Genomic DNA, 27,791 nt, shown 5'->3' on the forward strand with positions numbered 1-27,791 from the left:
AGTTGTATTTTCCACCCTCCACCCCAAGCATTAGTTTTGTGAACCAAGAAAGCAATGAATGCAAAATAAAACCTTAGGTTATTTAGAAGGGACAGACCATAATGAATGATCCCACTTGATATTCCTAGATTGTGTAAAATGGGAGGTGTTTGAATTTAGAGTAAAATCCCTGGATTATTTTCATTGTTCTTGTGCAAACGTGACCAACTTGCATTTACTACAAGTAAGCAGCAAAATCAAAAATCAGAAACAACTAAATTTTTAAAAAGTCCCAAGTCTAAATGCTAATGCAAAGAGAATTCTCGGCTGAAGACCAAATTATTGCTTATTATATAACTAATACCTGTATGCACTGGACTTGGTATACATATCTGGGCTTACTTTACTCTTGTACAAACTTTTCTGTGCCTTACCCCAAGTAATTTCTGAGGGGACAGTTAGTGGGAATGACAAAATGATACAGAATAGATCATTAGCAGTTAGTTACCAGAGATACACAAATTAATCATGGCTGTGTCAGGGCTCACAGTTAAGAGAATTGTGATAAGGCAACCAGAGGTGTCTGAGAACGTTCTTCCTAGGAGCATCTTGAGGTAGCCGTTTCTTTCCAGTACATTCTTCTGTGGAAAGCCCTGCATGGTCTTTAATCCCTTCTGTGTAGAGCCCCTGATGGTGTGGATTCTCAAACTTCCTTTAAGGGCAGGTTAAAGGTAAACTTAAGAGTGTTGTTGGTCACCGTTCAGAGTCAAATTTGGTTGTGGGTGATTTCACATTAGGAGTGCTCATGTGTTACCAGTAACAGTTGCCAGATGAAAGTGCATACCTGTGTTAAGACATAAAGCATGCCCTGAGGCAAATACTTTCCTTACTCCAGGCAGCTCATTTCTGGTTGGCAGAGAGCAGCATTGGGATCAGTCATCACATTTCCTTGTTTTCTTATGCCTAGGTGAGAAACTTGGGCATACAAATTCCCCAACTTTGCAGTGAATGGACTTCTAAGACATTTCTGTGCTTATTTCAGCAGTGTATCAAAAACCATAGTGGCTTGATAGTAACTTCGCATGTGTAGCCACTTACCCACTGAGGAAAGTCTGTAACGCTGCAAGAGATGAGAAGTTTTGGGTTTTTTTTTTAGATGAGGATGCTATTTGGCCTGGGGAATGCTCACTCTGTACTTTTGCTTAAAAACTTAAGTTCAGGAAAAACCTTAAAGAAGGCAGACTCAGAGAATGTTTGCACTTCCTCACAGGTGCTTTAATGCAGTGGCCCTCAGAGCCTATGTGGGGATGACATAAACAGATTCTCAGGTCTCTAGAAAGGTGTGTGTGTGTGTGCTGGGGCGGGGGGGTGCTCCTAGCAGTCTTAGAATCTATGCAGAAGGAAAGGACCTACTGTCTTGAGTTTGGCCTTCTACATGAATATGACTTTACATTGTAATTGTCACTTGAACACTCCTACTTACTTTGTGTCACAGATTGGACAGCATTCTCTTGTCTTCCTACAGTTGTGCCCTGGCCAAGCCCTCCCCCACCCACACACAAACAGGGATTGTAGTCCCATAAAACTCTCAGCCAGAAAACTACCCCAAAATAAGCTTTATTGCAAGACAAGTGTCATATTTGATACATAGACCTACAAAAACAAAACCAAAACCATAAGTTTTTCCTCACAAACACTTGATTACAAATTTACACTGTTTCTTTTTATTTATTTATTTATTTTAGGTATTAAAAAACAAAACAGAACAAAACCCCAAACTGGATATAACTGGTTATGAATCTTTGGTCAGCACAGGTGTGAGAGGAACAACCCGGAGCCTGCATGTGCTTCTGGCCATTTCACATATGAGGTTTGGTCACCGGTCCAGGGACAGGTTCTTGGGTTGAGAAGTACACGGGGACATCCTTTTAATTAGCACGTCCCGGTACAGGATCTTTTCAAAATGACTAAAGCAAACTAAACATCAATTCATTGTACAAACATCTTTCATACACAATAGGCTATGATAAAACGAGGCATATGGTGTATAACTACAGTATTAATGAAAATTCTAAAAAAAAAAAAAAAATGGATTCAAAACAAAACAACATATATTCCTTGGCTGTACTGCATGATTTGTTTGCACATATGGCAGTCCTGAAACAGCTTGAACATAATAAATGCACCGTTAATCTAAGACAGCACCGAACACTAGAGAACGCCAGGGGTCCCTCTGCGAAGGACTGGCAGTTCCGGAGCTGCCTGCGGCACCACGCATGCGCGGCGCACCCTGGGTAAGAATGAGGTGGTGTGGGGAGCACGCGGGCTTCCTTGAGGTTCTAGGAGGAGGAGATACAGTACGGTCTGGCCCTGCAACGCTACTGGTCTCACAAGCAGTCAAGGTATTTTGCTACAGTGGTTGCGCCTCATCTTCCGTTGCCTGGTGTGTCTGCTGATGTGAAATATCGTCACGCTGAGCTGCTGTGGCTCTGATCGCCTTTATCCAGGATCTAATGGCATTTCCGTCTTTTCAGAGTATTGATTACACGGCCCATACAGCTCTGTGAGGCTTTCTTTAAAACAATCGGATGTGTACCAGTTGGACGACTGGCAGAAAAACCAAAGGAAACATCTCTTGAATCTACTGGATTTTTAAAAAGCACCTCTAAAAGACATAGCTCAAATTTATAAATCTAAAGAAAAACAAGTGAGTTTCCCTTTTTTGTTTACATAGTTTGTTCATTTCTCCATATATTACTGCATTAAAAATAAATAAACATCTATATTTTTTTTTAATTAGCAACTATAGCAAAATACCCAAAGTGTTACAGACTGCTAACAGGTTAAAAAAAAAAAAAAAAAAAAAAAAGCTCACATTATTTTTGTGCATTTAGTGCCATATGCTGATCTCTTGAACATTTAATTTTAGTTTTTTTTTTAATATATTTTAAAGTGAAGTTATATAAAAAATACAGTAACCACGGTTGCCTCTGTACTCAAATCTTTGGCCATACCAGAGTCTTAATTATCCCTCCCTGTGAGGGTCAACATTCTGCAGTCTGAGACAGGGAGGAAAGAAATAAAAGTTGTCTTTCCTGCCCCCCGCCCCCATCTTTAAAATTAGTCCTTGATTTCTCAGAGGCTTCTGCAGGCTGGCTGTGCAGGGATTTGAGCCTGGAACCAGGTCTTGTAAGGGGTTAATAGAGCTGAATCTGCAGCCTCATTCTGAGAGCCTCCCCGAGCTCCCCTACGAGGTAGTCATCCTCATTGTGGTCTTCCAGTTTCTTAAGCTCCTTCTTCTTGTAGAGAGGGATGCTGGTGATTTCCAGTGTGTATGTGCCAGGCACCAGCTTCTTCTTGGCCGTGTGCAAGTAGCTGAGCCCGTTTCTTTGGTGGATGCGGAAGATGCCCTCGTCGTTCCCTTGGGAGATGACATAGCGGATGTGGTTGTTGAGGGGCTCGATGGCGGGCATGAGTTCTAGGATGTGCTCCTTCGAGCCAAGGCCCGAGAGGTTGAACTTCATTTTCATGGGGCTGTCCATGTCGACGCTCTCCAGACTGATGTGTTCAACCTGGAGGAAGAGCAGGAAGGGATGTGGGAAGAGATTCGAAGGCAGAAGCAGAGGGACTGGGAAGGGACGTGTTGGCTGCAACCACGCTGTGTAGGCCCTGCGCCAGAAGCGCTTGTGAAGGAGGCTGCTGTGACTTCCTGTCAGCTGGGGGTAAGGTCAGTCCCACAGAGCTGTCAGCCCTGAGCTGAGCCCACAGAGAGCGTTCACATTTAAAAACATTGTTTGATGAGTTTATGGAATAACATGCTGATTAATAATAATTTAAGAATAATTTAAGAAATGATTATATTTTTTCTGGAGTCTAAATCAGAAGTGTAGCTATTAGCGAACAGCAGGGACTATCCTCAGAACAATCTTCATTCTGAAGGCTAGGTGTGATTTGTGAGGCCCCCACACCGTGAGTGGAGTGCGTTTACTGGGTGTTTGGCGTTTTTAATGCAGACCAAGGGACCTGCAGAGTTTGGGGCTTGGGTATGAGTCTGCTTTGGTTAAAACAAAACAAAACAAAACAAAACAAAACAAAACAAAACAAAACAAAACAAACCAGTGGGGCCAGGCCCAGATAAATCAAGTCTCACTTGGACAGAAGGATGGGAAGTTTTAGAATTCTATTTTAGTAATACTGGAAAAATCTAAAGCTCTGAGTTGATGCCTTTAAGTCAGAACTTGGCTCTGGTGCTGCAGAAGGGCCCATCAGTGATCAGACAGAATCCTGTGCCCATTACCACTGTGGCAAGTTTTAATAAGCAAAATTTCTGGATTTTTGGTCAGGGGCACCGGATGAATATTTAAACATCAGTTAGGTACCTCCGTCAACTTAAGGTAAATGTAACACTGGCTTGTTTATTATTATAAAAGAGAACCAAAGACATTTCGTCTAGAGAAGTCTAGTCTTACAGGTAAGGAAAGTTTCTGAAGTTCAGAAACAAACAGTTTCAGTTCAGAAAACTGAAACAAGTCCTCTAACTCACACAGCCAGTTAGTTGTTTTCTTTGGTGGGGGAATTTTGCAGTAATGTTAACTGAAGAAGGTGGTGCTAGCCCTGATCTTTGGGCAAATCATCATCTGTGGATACCAGGTAATAATACCTGGTGACATTTACTAACATGTCAGGCACTGTTCTGGGCACTTCACAGTGTCAACACCATCTTCTTGTCAGCCTTCAAGGTTAAGTATTTTAATCCACATTTTACAGGTGAAGAAATTGAGGGAGAGAGAGGTTAAGTGAACATGCCCCATGAAACACGGGTAGTAAGTGGGGAGGGTCAGGGAACATTTCAAACCACATAGGCATGGCCTTACCTTTTAACTACTCAGGTAAATGTCATTGATAGCAAAGACCCATGGGCAGGCAATTCAGATTTTCAGTTCCTTACAAAATACACTTTACTTGGAGATAAAAATTTTGTTTTCTTATGGGAGGAATCCTTCTTACAAATGTCATAGAATATGAGACCTTGTTGGCTTATCTACTGAGAATTAAAAGCAACCTGGTGTGCTACATTTGTATAAAACACAAATGGACACATTCAAAATAATTTATTTCAATCATTTTATAATAGCTATTTCCGAGACGGATGTTTTTCCCTCTGGCACAAATCAAAAACAAAAACATAGGATCTGAAACTATGACTGATAAAGTCCCCCCGCCCCCCCCCCCACACCCAGTCCTTGTGTTTTCAGTTAATACTGCCCCTAATTTTGCCGTGCCTCTGCCATATTGTGTCTGTTAATTTAGTTATGACCTTTCAACAAACTGTCCACAGAGGCTGAAACCTATGTTAAAGTTTACTGCAGAGTATGCGTGACGGCGTGAGGATAAAATCTTGTGACAGAACCAAGCCAGGGTTACTCACGGTAGTGGGCTCTGGGTCGTGAACGCTTCTCTTCTGTCTGCCGTCTTTCTTAGAGTAGCCATTGATTTTGCACTCATAGCATGCTTCTGGGGACAGAGCGTTTTCCTCGTCCACCTCCGCATCCAGGGACAGGTACTGCCCTTTGTTAAATCCCATTCCTGAGACGCAGTGGCTATTTGCAATGAGAAGCAAGGCATTGTGAGACTTCACAGGGTGTGACCACAGGGTTCCAGTGGGAGACCAAAGACTTTTTAGAAACAGGAAACCAACAGAGTAAACTCTAAGCTCAGAAACACCAACACCTAATAGTCTTGGTAACTTTCCCTTCAACACTTAATACACGAGGTTCTCCCTCATTTTGAGCAACATTCTTCTCAGAATGAGCCCCGGGCTTCTCCAATTTTCATTCCTATTTAGACTGAAGCACTCAGGTATAGTTATATCAAGAAGGTTAAAAAACCAAACAAAAGCAAAGTATGAATTTCAAAAGAGAATGCTTAAGAGAATTTCTGTTGCTTTACAAGCCTGAAGCCTGTGCTTGATGCTCTCAGGGTGGCTCTGTGCTTTAACAGCTGGGATTTCTGAGCTCCTCTTAGGGTTAGTGAGAGTCACCGAGTTGGCTGTAAATGACCTGTTGTCTGGACCACGACCTTGGTGTTCAGGCATTATCAGGTAGCAGGGGTGGACAGATGAGTCCACACCCCTCAGTGCCTGACTCACTCCCTGTTCCTTCTGGGGAAGATGACCTTGACTGACTTGTAAATTCCATCTTCTGTGCTGTGTGAGGCCCAGCTGCCTTGAAGGAAGGATGTGGGTGGCTAGCGCCTCCAATGTGCTTGAGACGGCTCACTTGGGAAGGTGCCATTAGCTGGCAGGAGCCCAGCCTCGTGGTGGTGCCACGCTCACCAGGCACATCCGCTCTGTGCACTATACAGCCAGATGAGCAAAGAGAGGGAAAGACTCCTTCCTTAGGGACCACTGGGTTAGCACTTGCCAAAATTCATAGAAAAATCTCGGGTGAAGCCATCCCACTTAGACCTCATAATCCAGGTGTCAGTGACAACACGGGAGCAGGGTTTTTTAAAATGTCTCTGGCCTTGAGGGATCTGAGTGAATCAATTCAGGCCATTCTGAGGGGCTGGAGAGTGACACCTGTATAAAAGCGGGTCTCAAATGTACCACAGAGGAGGTTATGCTACTGCACCTCACCCATGTGCCTTCCTGGCGGTCCTTCTTCCCACATCCCAAGTCCTCTGACCAGTGCTTTTGCCTCCCGGGCAACATTAGCTTTCCCTTAAGTGCCGGGACCGCGCTTGCTTCCCAGCGCGGAGAGGTGGGTGGCCTTACCCCTGTCCCACTCGGTAGTAGCCGGGCGGGCAGCCACAGAGGTAGCCCCCTTCTGTGTTGGAGCAGCCATAGTTGCAGGGGTTCTTGGAGGACGAGCACTCGTTGACATCATGGCAGGCGCTGGAGAACTGGTCGAAGGAGAAGCCCGAGGGGCAGACACACTTGTAACCCCCCAGGGTGTTGTAGCAGGAAGCGGAGCCACATGCATTGGGATTGGAGCATTCGTTCTCGTCTAGGAACACAGAGTAAGAAACTCTTACCCAAGGGAGGGGGCGGGAGGTGAAGGAGAGCCTGGCTGTCAGAGGAATGACAGTTTCGGGTGGACATACCTCTAGAAGTGTATTTAAAAAATGTTCACTCTGATGGTTGATTGGCAAAGCTTGTAAAATTAAAAACAAAAAAAAACAAAAACAAAAAAAACCCCAAAAAAACCCCAGACAAAATTCCCCTCACTTAGGGCTTTAAAAAACCCTGGCCCTCCCCTTTAATTTTCTGTCTGTGCTATATTCCCGAATAGGATGGCAGCCTCTGGGTACAGATGTAGGCAGTCTGCCTACTGAACAACTTCTATTCTTGGAACCTAAGGTTACTTCAAAAGCCTGTCTCTCAGATCCAAGGAGATACAAAGTACATCACTACATTTCAGGGGCCACAGGGAGGGAGAAATGGAGAATGACTCCTTACGGGTATGGAGTTTCTCTCTAGGATGATGAAAATGTGTGGGAGGTGATGATTGCACACTTCTGTAAGAATATACTGTACACCACTGAACTGCACACATTGTGTTTTTAATTCTTTTAACGTTTTTGTTTCTGAGAGAGACAGACAGAACATGAGCAGGGGAGGGGCAGAGAGGGAGGGAGACACAGAATCGGAAGCAGGCTCCAGGCTCTGAGCTGTCAGCACAGAGCCCAGCTTGGAGCTCGAACCACGAACTGGGTGATCATGACCTGAGCTGAAGTTCGGTGCTTAAGCGACTGAGCCACCCAGGAGCCCCTGAACTGTACACATTTTGAAAAGATGACTTTTATGATATGTGAATTATATCTCAATTTAAAAAAACCTGTTTCTATACACGTTAACATTCCCCTAGCAATTCCCAAATTCATTCTATGTGGGTAGAAAACATATGTAAAAATTCAAATACTATGAATTACAAAGTAATTAAAAGAAACATTATTTAATTCAATTTATTGAACTGGAAATCTAATATGCTTGTAACTACTTGAGAACCCATTAGGTGCAGCCTGTATCTTCTGGGAGAGGTTTGCATTCAGCAAATGCTAACCTAGGTTTTACCAGTTTAATAACTAACCTTACACTGTACATTCCTGCCTGCAGGATAATGACAGGTTCTACTTTCAGTCCCTCTTATTTTTACAAAAATCAAAGCCTGATTGTGCTTTTAACTGCGGAGATTACAAGTTTGCTCTTCACTGCCTGGTTGATACAGAGCATGTGGCTTGACTCCTCTGGGCTTTATCATAATCCACATTTCACCCTGGGCTCAAGTCACATCTGCTCCGTGGAATTCTTATGACCCCAGTGGAGCACAATGTGGCTGCTTCCCTGATACGTGACAAGTTTACGTTTCAGCCCATGTGGGGAGACGATCCATTTGCAAGGAGATGTGCGTCTGGAACACAACAGCTACAGGGAGGTTTACGGGGGTGCAGGGGCAATCTCCGAGCCGAGGCCTCTCAGGAAATTTAACTCCATGCAGTAAAGCCCACAAGTTACCAAAAGGATAGATGTGAATGAATTACGCAATTTTTGTGTGAGGATTATAGCTTCAGAATTAGACCAGCAAACAGAGAGTGCCGGATACACAACTTGATAGGATTACTTACTATGTATGAGTTCTTAGTCTTCATTTCATGGGGAGAAAAGTATTTAAGTGAATTCTTAATAACTAGGCTACCTCGGACATAGGCATAACTGCTGTTTTATTTCTATGTTCCAAAGACTTGCAATTCTGCCATGAAGGCTGACCTGCTTCAGTCATTAAATCTGACATTTATATGCAGTGTTTCTCTCCTAACAGAAAATACAAATTAGGTTATAATTTAACAAAATGATCCTGCTATGAATATAGGATTAGACATTCTGTTAGGTAGGAAAATAACCAGGGAAAGGCAATTAACTGAGTAAATTGCATTCACGTACTGTTGACGAGAATATTTAAATATGTGTCATGTTTTTGTAAGCTCCATAAGGTACTCATGTGTTACAAATGTATATTGTGGTATATTTTTGTGGACTCAGGTAATCTCACTTGTAAAATATTTTCATGTTTAATACATACTTTGTCTCATGCTTCACTGATTAATAATTTTTTCCATGGGCAAGTGTTAATATTCACTTATTTTCAATTTTGAATAATTAATAATGGTTGCAACGATTTGGGAATGTTACCTACCTACATCTGTACAGTGTGTGTGCCAGAATGTTATAAATGTTCTCTGGCAAGTGGCTGGAGACTTCTTAAAGTGTTCATGAGAATCAAAACCTTTCTTTAGTATTGGGGCACCTGGGTGACTCAGTCGGTTAAGCATCCAACTTCAGCTCAGGTCGTGATCTCATGGTTTGTGGGTTTGAGCCCCGGGTCGGGCTCTGTGCTGTCAGCTCAGAGCCTGGAACCTGCTTGAGATTCTGTGCCTCCCTCTCTCTCTGTCCTTCCCCCATTCATGCTCTGTCTCTCTCTGTCTCTCAAAAAATGAATAAACATTAAAAAAATTAAAAAAAAAAACCTTTTTCAGTAGTAACACAAACTGTCATTTTCCTTAAGTTGGCAACAGTATTACAACATTGTAGGCTTACAATTTAATATTATTAAAATTATCTGATACACTGACTATAACAGTTTGGTCCTTTAATTCTGTATCCTTCCCCCTTCAATCCTATGAATGACTAATGATATTTACACACACAGGTAACAGATAAAAATAATTTGCGGTGTTTCAACTGGCATTTTGTCATAATTCTTGTTCTTTTGACAAGTTGTTGCTTTTATTAGTTCCTGATGGTTTAATTCCATCCCTGACATATATTTGAGTTAAAATTCCAACTGGAATTATGTGTGTTCAAAGCAAGGAAGTCAGCAATTAAAGTAGAGACCAGCTGGATTCCTCAACCTTGAACAGAAGAATCTAGAAACTTCCAAATAAATCCCTGCTGTTACACTGTGTGAGCTTCTCTGGGGTGACTGCCTTGCTGAAGTGCCCACTTGGAGGATCCCACAAAGGGGAATTAGGATGTACCATACATGGGGCACCTGGGGGGCTCAGTTGGTTAAGCAAGCATCTGACTCTTGATTTCAGTTCAGGTTGTGATCTCATGGTCTTGAGATTGAGTCCCCTCGTTGGGCTCCATGTGGAGCCTGCCTGGGATTCTCTCTGCCCCTCCCCAACTCGTCTCTTTCTCTCTCTCAAAAGAAATACATTTTTAAAAAGGATATATACTGTATTAGCCTTGATCTTAAAGTTAGACCAATGTAGTGAAAAACTATATAGATATTTTTGCACTAGATTATTTATAGGCAGAAGCTTCAGCAAACTTAAAAACTTGGAAGTTGAGATGAATATTCCATACATGTTCCTGTTTATACTTATGGTCACTATAAAAATGAGAGTTCTTTTTAATAAGCTGACACATAGGAAATATTAGAAGATCGTCCTTTGGCTGTAACATCCACAGAATTAACTGAGAAATCCATGTTATTTACTAAGTGGAGGGTCTCCTATTTTATAAACAAAGCAGTATCATTGTTTTATACTGTTTTAATAGCTATCTAAAAAAGTACTGTTCTCAATATTCCTAAGTGTATTTATTACGCCTATACTTTGCCCCTGTTTAAAAATCAGTAAATCAGGGCAAAAGGACATTGGCAACATTTTTTGTGTGTGTACGGAAAAAGAAGTATTTTTACTAAATCATTTTGACTGCCTAACTTACACCATTTTGATAATGTTTGAAAACTTTGCCCTTAACTTCTTAATCATTAATTGCTTCTGCATTTCTTTTCATGAGTGTCTATTTGTGGGGGTGACAAAAGCATCTTTCCCTGGCCTGGCACAAGACTGCAACCCTATTTGTGACTTTCACAAGACTTGGCTTCCCTCCTTTGAAATCTATCTTGACTTTCTCTTCTCAAATCACTACACCGTCATTAGAAATTTCTTTTGAGAAGACCACAAAGGATAAAATCAGATTAATTTATTTAGTGGATGCTCACAGTGAAATATTTGGAAAACACGTGGAGTAATTTAAATCACTACAGAGGAACAGGAAAGCGCCCTGCTGTTTCTCTGCAGGACCACTGTTCCCCTCTCTGCTCAGCTATGCTGGCATCTGATGTCACAGCCTGTTGGATAGCATGTCTATGAAGTGCATTCAGATGGAGTGAAGAAATGAGGCCTGTGCTAAGTCAATCAGCTGGCTATTCAAGTACAGAATAATGTTCTCTTTGATCAGTCTGTCCTTAAAATGAGAACTTCTACTGACTATTAGCAATGCAAGGAACAGAGCTAAAGGTCTACACATTTTATTTCATAAATGCTTTTCTCTGGAGTTTTCAACAGAATTAGCTCTAACTAGATACTTGTTCTACCTTCAAATACTTTAACCTTCTTCATTAGATCTATGTAACTGAAGAGCACAGATGGATGGCTCTTATTAAGCTGATGTGAATTCATTTAGATTTATATGAGGGAGAAGGATGGGTAATTCTTCAACCCCAGATCTAAAGATAAGACATCAGTGATGAAAAGCCCCAGACCTTGGCAAATGAAGACGATGATTGTTGACACCACTTTTACAAAGTTAAAAAAAGTACATGTAGTAGAAATTTCTAATTATAAAAGCTCTAGTTGAGTTACCTTTTAGGCCCTTAAAACAACATTTTTATTCCAGGTATTTTCAAACATACACAAACATAGAGACTAGTTAACAGATGCCCGTGAAGGACTGGTTTTAAAGTTCTAGGATAATGGGGCGCCTGGGTGGCTCAGTAAGTTACACATCCCGACTCTTGATTTTGGCTCAGGTCATGATCTCATGGTCCTTCGGGTAGAGCCCCATCTCTGGCTCTGCACTGACAGTGTGGAGCCTGCTTGGGATTCTCTCTCCCTCTGCGGAACTTCTGCTAGCGCCCTCTCTCTCGCTCTCTCTCTCAAAAATAAACAAAGTTCTAGGATTCTGAGGCTACACTGAAGCATCAGCCTTTGTTAGTTGTTCATTTTATGCACAGATACTTTCAGGTAAGAAAGGCAGATGGCACATAACAAGCAGGAGCTCACCGACACACTGATTCCACTGGTAATGCTGAATATACCCTTGAGGGCAACCACATCTGTAGCCTCCCAGGATGTTCTGGCAGCCATGCTGGCACCTGTGGTTTCCATCACATTCATCCACATCTGCAAAAACAAGCCCAGCATGAGATTCACGCAGACTTGCCTCTACTGTTCGGACGTGCACTCCCAACACAACCTGGGCTAACTGTCATCAGGGAAACTAACAAGACACACAAAGAGGCTGTGAGCTCTTCCAAGTCACATGGTTATTAAGGGTCATCACAGATGGTTCTAAGAGCCCACCTTCTTCTTATGCTGTCCACCGGACCATCTCCTGTCAGTGCTTTCAATAACATCTTCATTTCAGCAAATCAACAATAGCAACCACAAATGTTGTGTATATTTTGGATGGATTAACTGCATATGGTGTGATTTATTTGGTAGGTAATTGAAGCATATTTGCATTACATATTCCAGTAGATTCAATAGTGATTCGGACATTTTATTCCTCAATTTCAGGAAGATACAGCACTACAGAGATACCATTCAAAATTAAATTTAAAATTTAAATATTTGAATGTTATTTTTAGATGTGATGTGGTATTCTTACACATCTGGAATAATTTCTTTGTTCGTACATGCATATTCTTTGGGAATGATACCTGAGGTTTTGAAATCTACCCATAAAGAGTAAAATAAAATTGACACGTCTGATGTGTGTACAACAAATTTATATGGATAATTAATAAATGGTATCTTATGTGGATGGTCACAAGCTGAACTCACAAGTGGCAAACAGCTGTACATTCAGAATACTTTAAAATTTTCAATGATTTCAAATATAAAATGTTAAAATGGAAATTTTTAAAGCCGAATTTTTCTTGGCTGCAAATTAGATATATAAATGTCCTACACTTCTTATAAAGAGTACATTAAAAACTATGAATATATTTCTTAAATCAAAGGGTGACTAAACTCAATAAAGACATAAACTGCAATAGTTTATAAAAAAATGTAAGGAGATATATATAGTCCTATAATTTTTTTGGCATGGGTATTTTGCAAAAGATACCAATTCTAATAAATTAACACTTGCGATGGAAATATTAGAGAACAGTTTAATATTTTGTCAGGTATAGGCAGATTCTTAATTTATTCCCAGTTAAACATTTCCTTGCACTTCACAAGAAATACCTATTGTGGGGGGTAGATTTATAGAAAATGCCCATTGTCGGGAAGAGAGTGAATCAGGAGTTTCAGAACAAATGAAATGGAAATAGCTCTCACTTTCCCCAGTGCTTTTCATCTATTTCTGCAATTCTCTTTGATAACTGGTTCTTTCAAGACTTAACTTTCACACATGTCGTTATCATGGAACAAAGCCCCATGTTTTTTTCTGATTTATTTGTATACTACTGTAAACCATATTAGCTACAGAATTCTCTTGTAGTTTTTTTTTTTTAGATCAGTAATTATGTAAAGACAACACTTACTTTAAAAACCAGTTCATACTCTCAGAATTTTGGTTCTACCACCTTAAAGTTTTCCTCTACCCCCAGAATGATACATGAAAATCTAAGAACAAAAATCAGCTCCTGAGTTCTATCTTGTTAAGTACTTTCTTTCTTTTGAGATGATCTCATTTCTCATTTAGTGGCTTGGGAGTTAAAAATAGTTTGCTGTGTTAGATCAAGGATTTTTGAGCAAATAAACTGACCTTCACAGTTCAGTCCAGTGGCATCAAGAGAGAACCCTCTTTGGCATTCGCAGCTGAAACTTCCAGGCGTGTTTTGACAGATTCCTTTTGCTCCACAGAGTGAAGGCTGAGACCCACATTCATTGTTGTCTAGCAAAGCAGGAAGGAGGAATGTCAAGCTTCCTAATCATTACCTGAGATTTCACTATACAAAGTGAAAAGTGAGGTATGAAAGCCTAAGTTTCAAGATGTGAAAACTTGAGGGAAATGTATGGCCAGATTCATTTTCATGTTAGTGGCAAGAAAAGGACTATTTCAAGACATGTGAAGTTATAGTGTATCTTGGGTTGATCGAGGACATGATTTCTGATAACGCAGACTGAAGGTCTCTTAACGTGCGTGTCTTCTAACATAAAATAATCCACCATGTTCGCTAGTATGTTGTAAATTACAGTGAACCTTTATCCATATTTTGTCTGAATACACATGGTTATATTTAGAATGCAATAGAAAGGCACTGTTTGGAATACACCCTACCGTGCTTGTGCTTGGTTGGACCTTAACTATTTTTTTCCTTTGGATATTATTCTTGGGCAAAAACACCTATATTATTAGCCTCCTTTCTAGACACTAATTATGACGCATTGGTCCTAAATATGAGTATTGAGCCATTCGTTATTCTCCCACTTTAAGTATGGTTTTTATGCATCTACCAAGAGTTTGCAAAACTTGCCATTTGTAGTTTTGTCTTACCAATACAAGCAGTATGGTGCTGTGTGAAACCAGGTGGACATTTACAGGTAAAACCTCCCAGAGTGTTGACACAGAGGAACTGGCAGTTGTGCTGTTTGGTTTGACATTCATCAAGGTCTGAAATGAAAGAGAAGCCAGTGAAAATCAGAGCAGAGTCACCTGGCTGTGCATTCTTTCTCATGAAGCCATAGGATGTGTACATCTTCCATTGGGAGTATATTGCCTAGAGTTGTGCAGGAAGCTTTACAGACTTCCATATGTGTATGGCAAGCAGTTCCTTTTCTCACATGTCAGCAGCATAAATATCATGGGCTGCTCTGATAGGATGGCTAAGGTGATACGTAACACAAAGTTTTCCTAGAATAAGAAAGTGAATGGAGGAGTCACAGTGGTTTACACGAACCGTTCTCAAAGCGAATATCCAAAGGGTATGATTTTTGAATTTAATGCACAGTTCAGTACATGGCTGGTCACTTACTCCTATTAAAAGTGGGGTTAAATAATAATAAAAACATCTGGAAATTGATGAAGGTCTGAAAACAAACACTGAGTCAGGTTCTCAGACTCCAAATGAAAACACCATCATAAATACAAGAGGAAGCAAAAAAAGAAAACAACAACAAAAAACAAAACAAAAAAAAACCCCAAAATATAGCATCTGTAATTCTGATCATAAATGGAATTTATATTTGAACTAACAGAAAACTCAAAATGTGATTTTGGTTAGATTAGAACTTAATATATTGAAGTAAATATGTAAAGCAATATAAGATGTAAACAACACTAATTCATTATATTAAAGCTTAAAAAGCACACACTAGTTGTACTCTTAACAACGTGCAAAATTACATTGACTCCTGATGGCTCAATAAACAGGTCAAAGAGAATAGTACTGCGTGCTATTATTGTTAGTACTACTTTTTTTTCGGTATTCCTTGGAAATAAAACTTCATTCTTCTTAAGAATAACCTGTATTTCAAAAATTTAAGAAGGAATTTCTTCAGTCCATTGATTTTATACTGGTGAGGTTTATGAAAAAATGAATGCATGACTATAGCATTGGTGCCACAGTAATTGTCTAACTTAGTTTGATAATTACTTTCAATACTACCTAAGCAAAAAATTTTAAATTCAACCATTCATTTTCAATATTCTGCGGTAGACATATAATAAAAGTAGTTTAGAGAAATAAGATCCTACATAAGCAACGAAAGAAATTTGCTTTCAGTTATTTGTTTCAATCTCTTCCCTCACCGTTTTTTGTCTTATGTAATTTCATTTAATTTTGAATTGTGTGGTTTGCTAGAAGAAGCAGCCTGGGGTAGTTTGGGTTTCAATGCTCTCTGCCCCCTGCACGTGTCCTTCAGTAGAGGTTTCTGTGCCATAATAAGGTGGTCACTAGGAAGATGTGCTTTAATGAAGGAGATACAGGTGGAGGAATCCTGGACTCGCTAGATTCAGATCGGAAAGAAGAGAGACAAGGGTCAGAAATGCCAGAGACTCCGCTCACCTTTGCACGTCTTTGCGTCCTCCTGTAGGACATATCCCCGGGGACATGAGCACTGGTAGCTTCCCTCAGTGTTCTTGCAGATGAAGTTGCATGGTTTCGGGGACTGAGAACATTCATCAAGATCTAAGTAAGAGTGATATGAAGATTAAATTCTTAGTTTCAAGGAGCAACTGGCCTCCTTCCTCCCTCCATATTCTTACTTCATCTTTTTCTTTTCCACTTCAACTTAAAATGGAAAAACAGCCAGAGAGAAAAGATGCATGCAACAGTGTCCTTGAGAGTAACGTACTGGTTTACTTTGTAGAGCAGTCTTTGATTCTTGGATAAATGTAGTATCTGTACAACTATGCGGGTTCAAAAAATCCACCACATTGGTTTTTTTTAATTTTTAAATATTTTTGAGAGAGAGAGAGACAGCGTGTGTGCACAAGTGGGGGAGATTCAGAGAGGGAGACAGGATCCCAAGCAGGCTGTGTGCCGTTAGCACAAAGCCCGACATGGAGCTCTAACCCACCGACCATGAGATCACAACCTGAGCCAAAGTCAGATCCTCAACCAACTGAGCCACCAGGCGCTGTGCCACTACATTCTTTAGATTTATGTATTTTGGTTTATAGCTCGAGGATCATACTCTAAAACGTAAGAATTTCTTTCTTCCTTTAAAAAAATTTTGTTTATTTTTGAGACAGGGAGAGGGAGGGAGGAAGAGAGGGAGGGAGACAGACAGAAAGAATGAGAATGAACAGGGAAGGGGCAGAGAGGGAGACAGACTCTCCAGCAGGATCCAGGCTCTGAGCTTTCAGCACAGAGCTGGATGACCTGATGTAGGGCCTGAACTCATGAATCGCGAGATCAAGACCTGAGCTGAAACAGGACCCTGAACTGACTAAGCCACCCAGGTGCCCCCAGAGTTTCTTTCTTCGGACACTGTGACACACGGGTATGGAAGACATTCTCTTGAACTGTTAGCTGACATGCTAAGCACCGTGGGGCACCACAGATCCAGATCCAAGTCTTCACGCTGGCCCACCGTGCTGCTAGACTCGGGCCCAGGCTGCTAGACTACACACACACCACCAGCAGGTTCTCTTTGCTCTCTGTCTGCCTGGTCCTTCTTTCCCTCCACACCCTCCCTGCAAGATGGCTCAGGCTCTGAGTCACTGGGTCAGGGGTCACAGCTCCTTTCAAGGCGGCCCTCCGTGCACAATTTTCCCCTCCCAGGGTTCAATGACATCTCCCTCTTCTCTTTTGGCACAGCCCCAGCACACAGCACTGTGCCTCGCAGTTTCTACACACTCTGCTCACATCTTTGTTCAAAACAACTCTCTTTAAATCGTCCCCACCTTTCACTATACTACCTCTTTACTGCTAAGACTGTCAGACGGCAAACAATCTCCATTTCTTCCTAAAACATACTGATCCATGCCTCCAGAATGCCAAAAGCTCATGATCAACAGCCTGTTCTCAAGCACTCTCATGCCCAACCAAGTGAGTCAGATGCTCACTAAGAGTCAGTATGGGTTTTCTTAACCTTTTCATCCCAGGTTGTTATTAAAACAGGAACTTGAATAGAAGTAAAGCTGCAAGGTAATTAAATATGGAGGAGAGAAGACTTGTTTTTTTTTTTTTTTTTTTTTTTTTTTTGTGGTCATCATTGAAAACTAAGTTGAATGCTTTGGAAAGACTTGATAAAGGCAAGCCTCCCACCCCTGCCCTTAACTGTTATGGAATTCTGTGTGTGAGATAATAAGAAACTGAATTAGAAAAAGAGACTGTAAAAACATAGAAGGATTCTGCCTTGAGACCTCTTTCCAACTGGAAATGATACTTGATGCTTAATTGGTATATTTTATGCCAAAAACAGCAATGAGGAGCAAAACGCATTCTCTATATATGCTAACACACATGTCCAGAGTCCGAAGTCATTTTATATTAAAATATAAAATGTTGAAACAATATTTTTGAAATAATTTTTATGCTTCTCCAATTGAACACTTCCTGATGAACTGAACAGTTCTGTGTCCCACACGCTCCATGGTAAACACTGCATTGACAGGAGTGACCTGTAGGCAATGGGAGCCAGCCACCCCCAGAGGGAGAGACGCGGCACCTTACCTACGCACGAGGTGCCGCTGATGTCTGTGGTGTAGCCAACTTTGCAGAAGCACCGGAATGAGCCCATGGTATTGATGCACTGACCATTGCTGCAAAGGTTTGGCATAACTTTGCATTCGTCGATATCTGTGGGCAACAACAACCCCAAAATGAAAACAAATGTACAAGTTAATATATATGCGGGGATAATGCTGGTGGGAAAACTAAGAGAAACGAAGGAAGTGACATGAGAGAATTAGCAACCAACATCCACAGTGCTGCTCACTCCAGCGGCTGGCAACTTGCAAGGGAAAGAAAACTATTCTGAAGTGACCGGAAGAGATACATCCATGGAAGCTAGGTTGAAAGCCCTGCTTAAGTCTACTTGTTTTGCAATATAAGTGTTTATTATTTTGGCGGGATGTATACAGCTACCTCTCTGAAGCTCAAGTAATCTGGAATTTGTGGTGATCTCCTATGCCCGGACCTCATATTCACACTGGGATTCGGCTCTGAAGAAAGGGTTTTATTAGCAACGTAATCAGGCCCCGGGGCCAAGAGTCTGTGTAGTAATAGAAGAAAATGGTATTTTTCAGGACATCAGTCTATCAGGTGGTTGTACAGAAAAATGGAAACACAGGACTAACGGGCCAGAGGCTAGAATTTACCTCCAAAGTTAGAGCCTTTAGATATAAACTGCTTAAAAGAGGAATGGGCTCAGGAAGGGGAAAAAAAAAATTGGAAACCACTAACTGATAATGAGACTTGCTGGTTTGTATATACGTTGCAAACTGACTGAGTCCCTGTGCACAAATAGGCAACACGTATTTAAGTAAAGCAGGTATAGTTTGGGGGGTTACAAGCATGGCCTTTGGGGTAAGACAGGTATGTTCTGTTGCTGAGTGCATCCCTTAGAAAGGGTGTGATCTCAAGAAAATTACTTACTGTTACCGAAGCTTTCAGTTTTCCCAGTAAATCCTACCTCTTAAATATGAAGACTGCATCTTTTCCAGTCTCCAAATCATTAGCAAGAAGCGTATACAAACGCATGTAAGTATTTCAGCTATCGTATCAATTTTTCACTTTTCCTTCCGGTTAACCTAAGTTAATGTTCATGGTATTGGTAGCGTGCATCAATTTCCTCAACTCCTTACCTCTTCCATCAGTGGTATATCCTGGGCCATGAGGACATATCTTTTTGTACTGGGCAGTTCCCGGAAGTGGGCAAAGCTCACACTGGTGACCCCAGCCTCGCCCCCCGTCACAGCAGCATTCGGACTTTGTGACGAGATTGCGGCTGCTGGACGCCATCTGACACATCGTCTGCAACACCTCGGCAAAGCAGAGTCCCTGTCGATTGTCTGAAATAACAATGAGTTAATAAGCATCAGTGACATGGTGCTGACACTTCATTTTCATCTTCAAGTAAAATAGGACCATCAATGCTTTTCTTCCTGGCGGTAATGTTTTCAAAGGTGAGTACTCTTCTATGTGAACAGCCACACTGCCTGACAGTTTCATGAACACAAAGGTGTTAGAGAATCAGTTCAGAGCATGTTCTTTTACTAGAGTTTATTAAATTTGACAAAAGGTGATACTGTCCTTTAGAAATAGATTTATTTTTCTTCAATCCATCAGCAACTAGTTGATAGCAAGCTATCATTCCTGCAGAATGCAAATAAAAGGAAAATGAAATGAAATCATTTCCCTATAAATAAGCAAATGAGTATCAGGATTTATTTGTGGAAATTCCAGATGATGTTACAATGTTGGTACGTATTCAGTCCAATCTCATATTTTCTGCATCTAAAAGAGGGTTCAAACATGTGGGCTAAATGGGGTTTTTTTTGTTTTTTTGTTTAGTATAAATAAAGGAATTTCTCTGATGTAAATAGGCAAATAAATCTTTAATATGAACCATCCCAGTGAAAATACTATGAACAAAAAAGTACATTAGACTATGTAGGTTATCTTTTCTATTTCCGGAAAGATTGGTGGTTAGTAAGGGTCTAGATTGTAAATAATATTTATTTTCTTGACTAACAGTTTCCGAGGATTTAACGCAGTGACATCATTTGGAGAATCTGATATGGCTGAGACATTCTGTTTTTGTATCAGTGATGAGTACTCTTATTTCTCGGTTTGCCTTAAATTTTCCTCCTCCATACATTTACACCTGCTCATATTTAACTGAAATGGCTTATAATATAGGTATTTTAGCATTAAAATACAACATAATGTCTGAGCTTTATATTTTCCACAAGAAAATATTTTGTAAAACATTTTTTTCTGTACTGTAAAATAAAAATTAACCTTCACTGCATTTTTGAAATGTGGCATTTACTTTAATATTATTAATACAGCAAAGCTTACCTCACATAGCAAATATTTTCTTATGGAATTAAATCATCTCCTGATGTAAGTTTTAGTAAAGTCACATTTTCCATAGAGCTTAATTAATCTTAATTTTGAAAAGACTATTTACATGACACATAGATGTGCATACAACACATGGGCAGAAATACATCATTTTAATAGATGGGTCCCTTCAGGAAGAGGCATACTGGATTACTCAGATTGGGGGGTTTTATAGCAGACAAGACTATGTAGGTAGAGCCCTTCTGTGATGACATCATAAAATGGATGTTTTACTTACCAAGTACAATACAATCAGATGTCCACTTACCAAGGCATTCGGTGCCTGAGGAACTTGACTGAAATCCTTCACTACACTCACATCGGTAGCTCCCGATAGTGTTAACACAGCGCCCATTTTCACAAATTCCTGGCTTGGTCCTGCATTCATTTTCATCTTTGGGAAAACAAATAGGGTGAATAATGAGCAGAGTGTAAAATGACTTTTCACAAATGATCCTTAAGGGAGTTACATCTTATTTAAAATGTCCTCACCAAAATACCAACATGATGGGATAAAAACTCGTCATATGTGAACATGGATTTATTTTTAACTCCATCCAGGAGGGTTCTTTCTTAACAAAATGTTTTTCTTTTTTCCCTTCCCTTCCTTGTGGGGGAGGTATGGTCGTTTGATGGAAAATTGACCTCCACGAGGCATAAACTTGCCCCAAGACACCAGACAAGGTGAGGAAGAACTCTGGGGGAGAGGGTGCCAGTTTACACGATACGGGAGCGAGGCTGGGGGCTGAGGGGAGGGGGGTGTTAAGGAAGGGTGGAGAGTAGGGTAAAAGCCACACAGGCAAGCATGAAGCGCAGGCTCCCAGACTGGCTTTGAGTCAAATCAGAGGAGCAGCGTGGTTTGTGAGGACTCTTACTGGTTGAAGAAATTTAGGGAGTTCTGCTCTTTTGGTTGGTGATCAATCTATTAGGGCAAAATGGTTTTCATTAAAATCTCTTTTATCTTTACTGGGTTTGATATTCTGTAAATTTTGTTTGGGGCCTTTTTTTTTTTTTTTGAAGCTATGCTATCAAGAACCTAAGAGAGCTTATGACAATGAAATATTTTTGATAAACGGCTTTCATCTTTATACTTCTTAATATTTTTTTTGTCAGGATGTTTTTGTTTTTGCTTTTGCTTTGTTTTTGGTTAGGATGTTTTTTTTTCTTATTTATTTTTTACTTTACATCCAAGTTAGTTAGCATATACTACAATAATGATTTCAGGAGTAGATTCCAGTGATTCATCCCCTACATATAACACCCAGTGCTCATCTCAACAAATGTCTTCCTCAACGCCCCTTGTCCATTTAGTCATCCCTCCACCCACCACCCCTGCAGCAACCCTCATTTGTTCTCTGTATTTAAGAGTCTCTGATGTTTTGCCCCCTCCCTGGTTTTATATTATTTTTGCTTCCCTTCCCTTATGTTCATCTGTTTTGTATCTTAAAGCCCTCACATGAGTGAAGTCATATATTTGTCTTTATTTAATTTCGCTTAGCATGATACACTCTACTTCTAACCACATTGTTGCAAATTATACTTTTTAATCTTTAATTTGTTGATATTTAAATTTTTTTAATGCGTATTCATTTTTGAGAGACAGAGACAGAACATGAGTGGGGGAGGGGTAGACAAAGAGGGAGACACAGAATCCCAAGCAGGTTCCAGGCTCTGAGCTGCCAGCACAGAGCCCCATGTGGGGCTCAAACTCGTAGACCATGAGATCATGACCTGAGTTGAAGTCAGATGCTTAACACACTGAGCCACCTAGGCACCCCAAATTTGGTGATATTTATTCTGCCTGTGCTTTCTTTTTATCAGCACTTGCCCTCAATATTTTTTTCCATCCCTTCATTTTCAACCTCACTCACATTCTGATTTGGCACCTTTCTTACGAACAGCATCAGGCCCTGTTAAAAGGAATTTTAAAAAGTACATCTGTTTTTTTAACTCACAGTTTATAACTATCATGACTGCTGGTGTGTTTGGATTCTTACCTATCATTTTATTGTCTTTTGTATCTACTGTGGTCTTGCCCTCTTCTCTCAATATTTCTTAGACTAGTCTAGTTTTCTATGCCCTCCTCTTGTCCCCACCTCCTGTCTGGAAGTTGTAACTTTCTTTCTATCCTTGCAGTGGTAGCCACCTCACAGCCTCGACACATACTTGCAGTGAACAGTTTTGCACAGATGTCAAGAAGTACTGAGGTCTTTCTGCTCTCCCTTGGTGCCACCTGTCATGCTGATGTGACCTAAAAGTTTGGTTTGTTAGATCTTGTTTTTAAATGTGCCTCCAGGATCTATTTAAACCAAGTAACAAACTTTCCTGTATCCCTGGCTTACCACTGCTTCATGTATACTATAACTTCCTTTTGCATTAATTGAAACAAAATAATGGAGTATCTCGTTTGGTGGTCATTTCACAGAGTCATTTCATTATGGGTGGTAACTTAATTTAGAACATTTCTGACAATGTCCTATTTTTTGTTTATTTCCTTACTAGACTGAGTATACAGTTTTAGTTCAGAATCATTTTCCCTTAGAACGTTTGGAAAATATTGTTCCCTTGTTCTCTTTGACCCAGTGTTACTGTTCATTTGCAGGAAGTCTGGGTTTTCTCTCTGGAAGCTTTACAGGTTTTCAACTTTGCTCTCAGCATCCTAAAATCCACTATGCTGTGTCTTGGGGAAATTTTTCCTCCCTTGTAGGGAAAAAACAATTATTACACAATAAGAGAAATACACAAATTTTAAGATTATTTATAAAAATATTGAACTAAGTTATAGATTTAAAAAAGGTACATTTTTTTGTATATTGTGTGCTATGCAGTGTCTGTTATTTCTAGAAGTTGAGGGTTCAAGGTCGGCCTTCTTGATCTAATCCCATCCCTGATGTCATTAACCTTTATTTTGATTTGTTTTTTAGTTGTCTGAATTATTTTTTGGATTTTTTTTAAGAAGGGCTCTTGTTGGATAGACGGAGTTCCTCCATGTCTGGTGACGCAAAATAGAGCTTCTATACTTGAAAGATGGCTACAGAGGTCTCAAAGTTTTAGATTACTTTTGTTCTACTACCAGTGGCATGAGAATTAGTGTGAGAATTTGTAAAAAGTAGCTTGATTTCTTTTTCTGCCTTGTAGATACTTTGTTTTTCTGCTTGGTTGCCTGAAACCAATGTAATTCACTTTTTTCTTTCCCTTTTTCCATTGTTGAAATTGGTAACTTCACTAGGGAGTGTCTTGGTGTGATTCTGCACCACCTCTAGAATTTTGATTGCTAGCATTCCACGCTTTATCCTTTGAAAATTTCTCAATGGCATCAGGATTGCCAGTTAGTCGCCTTTCCACTGTTGGCTACTCCTGGAGCACTTAGCGCTGTCTACTCCGTGCCTGATGCAGTGCAGACCCATAGGCTAGAGGCAAACACACTACCAGGACGGTCTCACTTCAACTCGCGATTCAAACCTCAAATGGCAAGTAACACTCCCTTGACAATCTTACTGTATTTCCTAGTGTGTCCATGCTTCCATTTTCTAAAATGACTACTGTGCAGGGCGACAAGAACTCCTCCAACTCCCCACTATGAACCCCCTATCTGGCCCTCACTTTCAAACTCTTGTCTTTTTCAGCAGCATACCGATTCCCTGGTTTTTCTCAAAGGCCAGTCCTTGCACTTGAACTCTGGATTGCCTTCCAGGAGTTCACAGTTCTCCTTTTTCACAGAGTTATTCTCTTAACACACATGTTCTAGTAACTTCCATCTTAAAAAAAAAATCTCTTTTAATAATGTGTCATACCTCCACCCACTACCTCATTTGTGGTCCCCTTCAGGACAGATTTCTTTTTTCCCTCCTCAGTACTCCTATTTTATTCTATTTTATTTCCAGTTTATTGAGGTATAGTGTAAAAGGATTCCTCTGTCGAGTGAATTAACACACCCATTACCTCACATATTTATCCTTTTCCTGTGAGAGAATATTTAAGTTCTAATCTCTTCGCAAATTTCCATTACACAGTACAGTGTTGTCAACTGTGAATCACCATGGTACACATTAGATCCTCAAACCTTATTCATCTTATAAACTGTAAGTTTGTACCTTTCTACCAACCTCTCCCTATTTCCCCGACCTCAAGCCCCTGGCAAACATTTTTCTACTCTTTCCGTGAATTCAATTTATTTTATTTTTTTAGATTCCTCTTATAAATAATACTGTGCAGTATCTGTTTTCCTCTGCCTGGCTTATTTCACTTTGCATAATGCCCTTTGGGTCCATCCACATGTTATCACAGATGACAGGATGTGTGTACATTTTCTTGATCCATTCATCCACTGACAAACCCTTAGGATGTTTCCATACCTTGGCTATTGCCAGTAATGCTACGATGAACACTGGAGCTGACAAGTATTTGAGATAATGTTTTTGTTTCCTTTGGTTATATACCCATAAATGGGATTGCTGGATTATATGGTAGCACATATTTAATTTCCTGAGGAACCTCCAAAATCCATACATAGTGGCCTTAGTCGTTTATGTTCCCACCAACAGTGCCTAAGGTCACAGTGCACAAGGGTTCCCTTCTCTCCACATCCTTGTCGACGCTTGTTATCTCTTGTCTTTTTATGACTGTCCATCCTAAAAGGTGTGAAGTGATATCTCACTGTGGTTTTGATTAAAATCAAAACCTGATGACTAGTGATGAAGAAGCCACCAAATATAATTACTGCTTCTCTTTCTATATCCTGCAATACATCTCAGCAGCATTATACACGAGTGACTGACCACTCTCTAACTGGTCTAATGAAAACTAATTGAATAGTCCATCCTTTTAATTGTCATGAATCCTACACTGACCTGGAGAACTTCCTCTCTTGCTGGTCACTCATTTTTGTCTTCTAAGTATTTTTCACCGCACTAGATTTTGGAGGGTTCAGAGCTCAGTCACTGCGTTCTCTTTCTTGGTGTCTCTGTGTTTTCTTTCTTGGTGTCCTCATCTGATCCTGTGATTTTTAAGTAACTACCTGTTTGCCAATAATTTGTAGTCCTGGCTCATAAACAAATCTGTGTACCTGCTGTCACTGCTTGGAAGGGTCATACATTTCTGACAGTTAACTTGGTCGAAACATTTTTTTTTTTTCTGTGTTTCCAATCACACCTGCTTCTTCCAGTCTTTTCCTTACCAGTTAATAGCCATCCAATCAACTATTCAAGTAAACTGCTAGGATTTGTCTTCTCTACCTCTCTTCCTTCTTCCATATCCAATCAGCCCGTCATTAAGTTCTGTTGACTATGTCCAGAGTATATTATAAATCTAAGTCCCTTTCACCTCTGGCCCTTATCTGAGCTTCCTTCAGCTCTGGGATGATGAAAACAGCCACCTAAGTGAACCCTGCTTCTACTCCTAACCCCTTGTGCTGCATTATCCACTAGGCAACCAGAGATCTTTTAAAAATGTACATCAGGCAGGAACAATAACACAAGCGAAATTTTACTGTATGCAAAGGACTGTCCTAAGGGTTTGTATGAATTAACTTATTGGATCTCCCCAACAATCCTATGAGGTAAGTGCTCTCCTTATTCCTATTTATGTTTAGAGTATGAATTTGAGGCACAAAGTGAAACCAACTTGCCCCAAATCCCAGAACTAGGAGACATGAATCTAGGTTTCTCACATTCATTGTCCATCTGCAGGCCTGTATTCTAAATCCCTCTGCCACGGTGCACGCACCACAAAATCAGTCTCGTTACCGTGGCCTGCCGTGCCCATGACCACCTGGGGACCTCACTTCACACTCCTCCCCTGGCACAAACTCCGGCTACACTGGCCTTCGTTCTGGCCTGAGGCATCTGTACTTACTGCTGTTTCCTCTTCATTTCTAGGCCCCGGCTCAGACGTCACCTTGTCACAGAAGCCTTCCTTCAATGGATCTTCTCAAATAGATCCCATTCAACCACTAAATCTTACTTTCTTAAAAAGACGTACCACTATATGAAATTTGTATGTCGATTAGTTGTTTGTTTGATGTCTGTTTCTCCCTGAGCAGAACACACATGACTCGAGAGCAGAGTGGGGGCAGGGGGTGCGGGGGACACCCTGCCCTAGTTGAACACCCTGTCCCAAGAACCACACAAACAGCAGGAGTTTGATGAAGTGTAACTGAATAAATGACTATTCTGTACTAGCTTTTCGTGGGGCAGTGTGTTCTCATATACAGGCTTAAATATTTTCTACAAAAATTTAATTCCACAAATGCTCAAACATGTTCCAATTTTTTTCATTTTTCCTTTTTTTTCGGGGGGGGGGGGACTTCGTTTATGCAATGTTGGATTTTTTGGTCTTCCACCTGTACCATTTTGTAATGAATCACTTCCATATCCACATTTTTGCTTGTGTTTTCATCCTTGGCTACTTTTTATTAAGTCTACTGTGATTGGTGTACCTGGGTGGTTCATCTGGTTAAGTGTCCGACTTTGGCTCAGGTCACGATCTCACGGTTCATGGCTTTAAGCCCTGCATTGGGCTCTCTGCTCTTAGCGCAGAGCCCGCTTCCGATCTTCTGTTTCCCCCTTTCTCTCAAAATGAAATAAAAATATTACAAAAACGCTACTGTGACTAACCTCTGTGATGGCTTTCTTTCCTCAGCTCTGCTAGACCATTCTCTTTTGATACTGCTCTATCTTCATTTTCAATATCTTCTATTATAATTTGTGTTTAATGGTGTCTCTTAAAGATCACAAAAACTATTTTTCTAAACTTGTCCTCTTCCATTCCTAAGGTGTTTTGGCCCATTTCTTGTTTATTTTCCTTTCTTCTCCTTTGCCTCATACGTATACGTTAGTTGTGGTCTCGTGTAACTCCTCATCTTTGATGGACTTTTCCCAGGTCTACTACATGCTACAGCACAGCGCAGAAGCACATCACCAGTGCTGAGCAGGGTGTGACCCAGCTTCACTTCACGTCTGCTGTACGAGCATTCTCTCACCACATCAGTTATGCTCTCTGCCCGTGGGGCATGCATACCAAGTGTTTTTTGTAGTTTAGGAGGTCACTGTGGCTCTGAGTAAAGTCCTCTAAGTCTTGTCAACTGTTTTCTCTTTTACTTCTCTGGCTCTTCACACCGAGTGTCGAACTGGTTTCTCTCATTCACCTGTGTCCCTAATCTACTCGAAGATGCTGGATGAATTCTTTAAATCAGGGTTGGTCACTTTGAGAGATATCTGTATTCTGCTCCAGTCTAAAGAAAAGTATGTCACTGAGCCTCAAAAATACGTATTT

At 40.5% G+C, this 27,791-nt stretch overlaps 1 protein-coding gene across 1 annotated transcript in view; it reads right to left on the reverse strand.

Moving 5' to 3' along the window:
• Window positions 1-1,580: 1,580 nt before the first annotated feature.
• Window positions 1,581-27,791, reverse strand: part of FBN2 (fibrillin 2) — a 260,207-nt gene continuing 233,996 nt past the window's right edge. Inside the window, exons 56-65 of the mRNA XM_043586875.1 lie at window positions 20,788-20,913; window positions 19,256-19,462; window positions 18,123-18,248; window positions 16,008-16,130; window positions 14,498-14,614; window positions 13,766-13,894; window positions 12,052-12,171; window positions 6,755-6,986; window positions 5,408-5,579; window positions 1,581-3,551 (exon numbers count right to left, since the gene is read on the reverse strand). Coding sequence (XP_043442810.1) covers window positions 3,177-3,551; window positions 5,408-5,579; window positions 6,755-6,986; window positions 12,052-12,171; window positions 13,766-13,894; window positions 14,498-14,614; window positions 16,008-16,130; window positions 18,123-18,248; window positions 19,256-19,462; window positions 20,788-20,913 — 1,727 coding nt within the window. The 3' untranslated portion in view covers window positions 1,581-3,176. The remainder of the gene's footprint in view (window positions 3,552-5,407; window positions 5,580-6,754; window positions 6,987-12,051; window positions 12,172-13,765; window positions 13,895-14,497; window positions 14,615-16,007; window positions 16,131-18,122; window positions 18,249-19,255; window positions 19,463-20,787; window positions 20,914-27,791) is intronic.

Source organism: Prionailurus bengalensis, chromosome A1 (genome assembly GCF_016509475.1).
Source record: "Prionailurus bengalensis isolate Pbe53 chromosome A1, Fcat_Pben_1.1_paternal_pri, whole genome shotgun sequence".
NCBI classification, from domain to species: domain Eukaryota; kingdom Metazoa; phylum Chordata; class Mammalia; order Carnivora; family Felidae; genus Prionailurus; species Prionailurus bengalensis.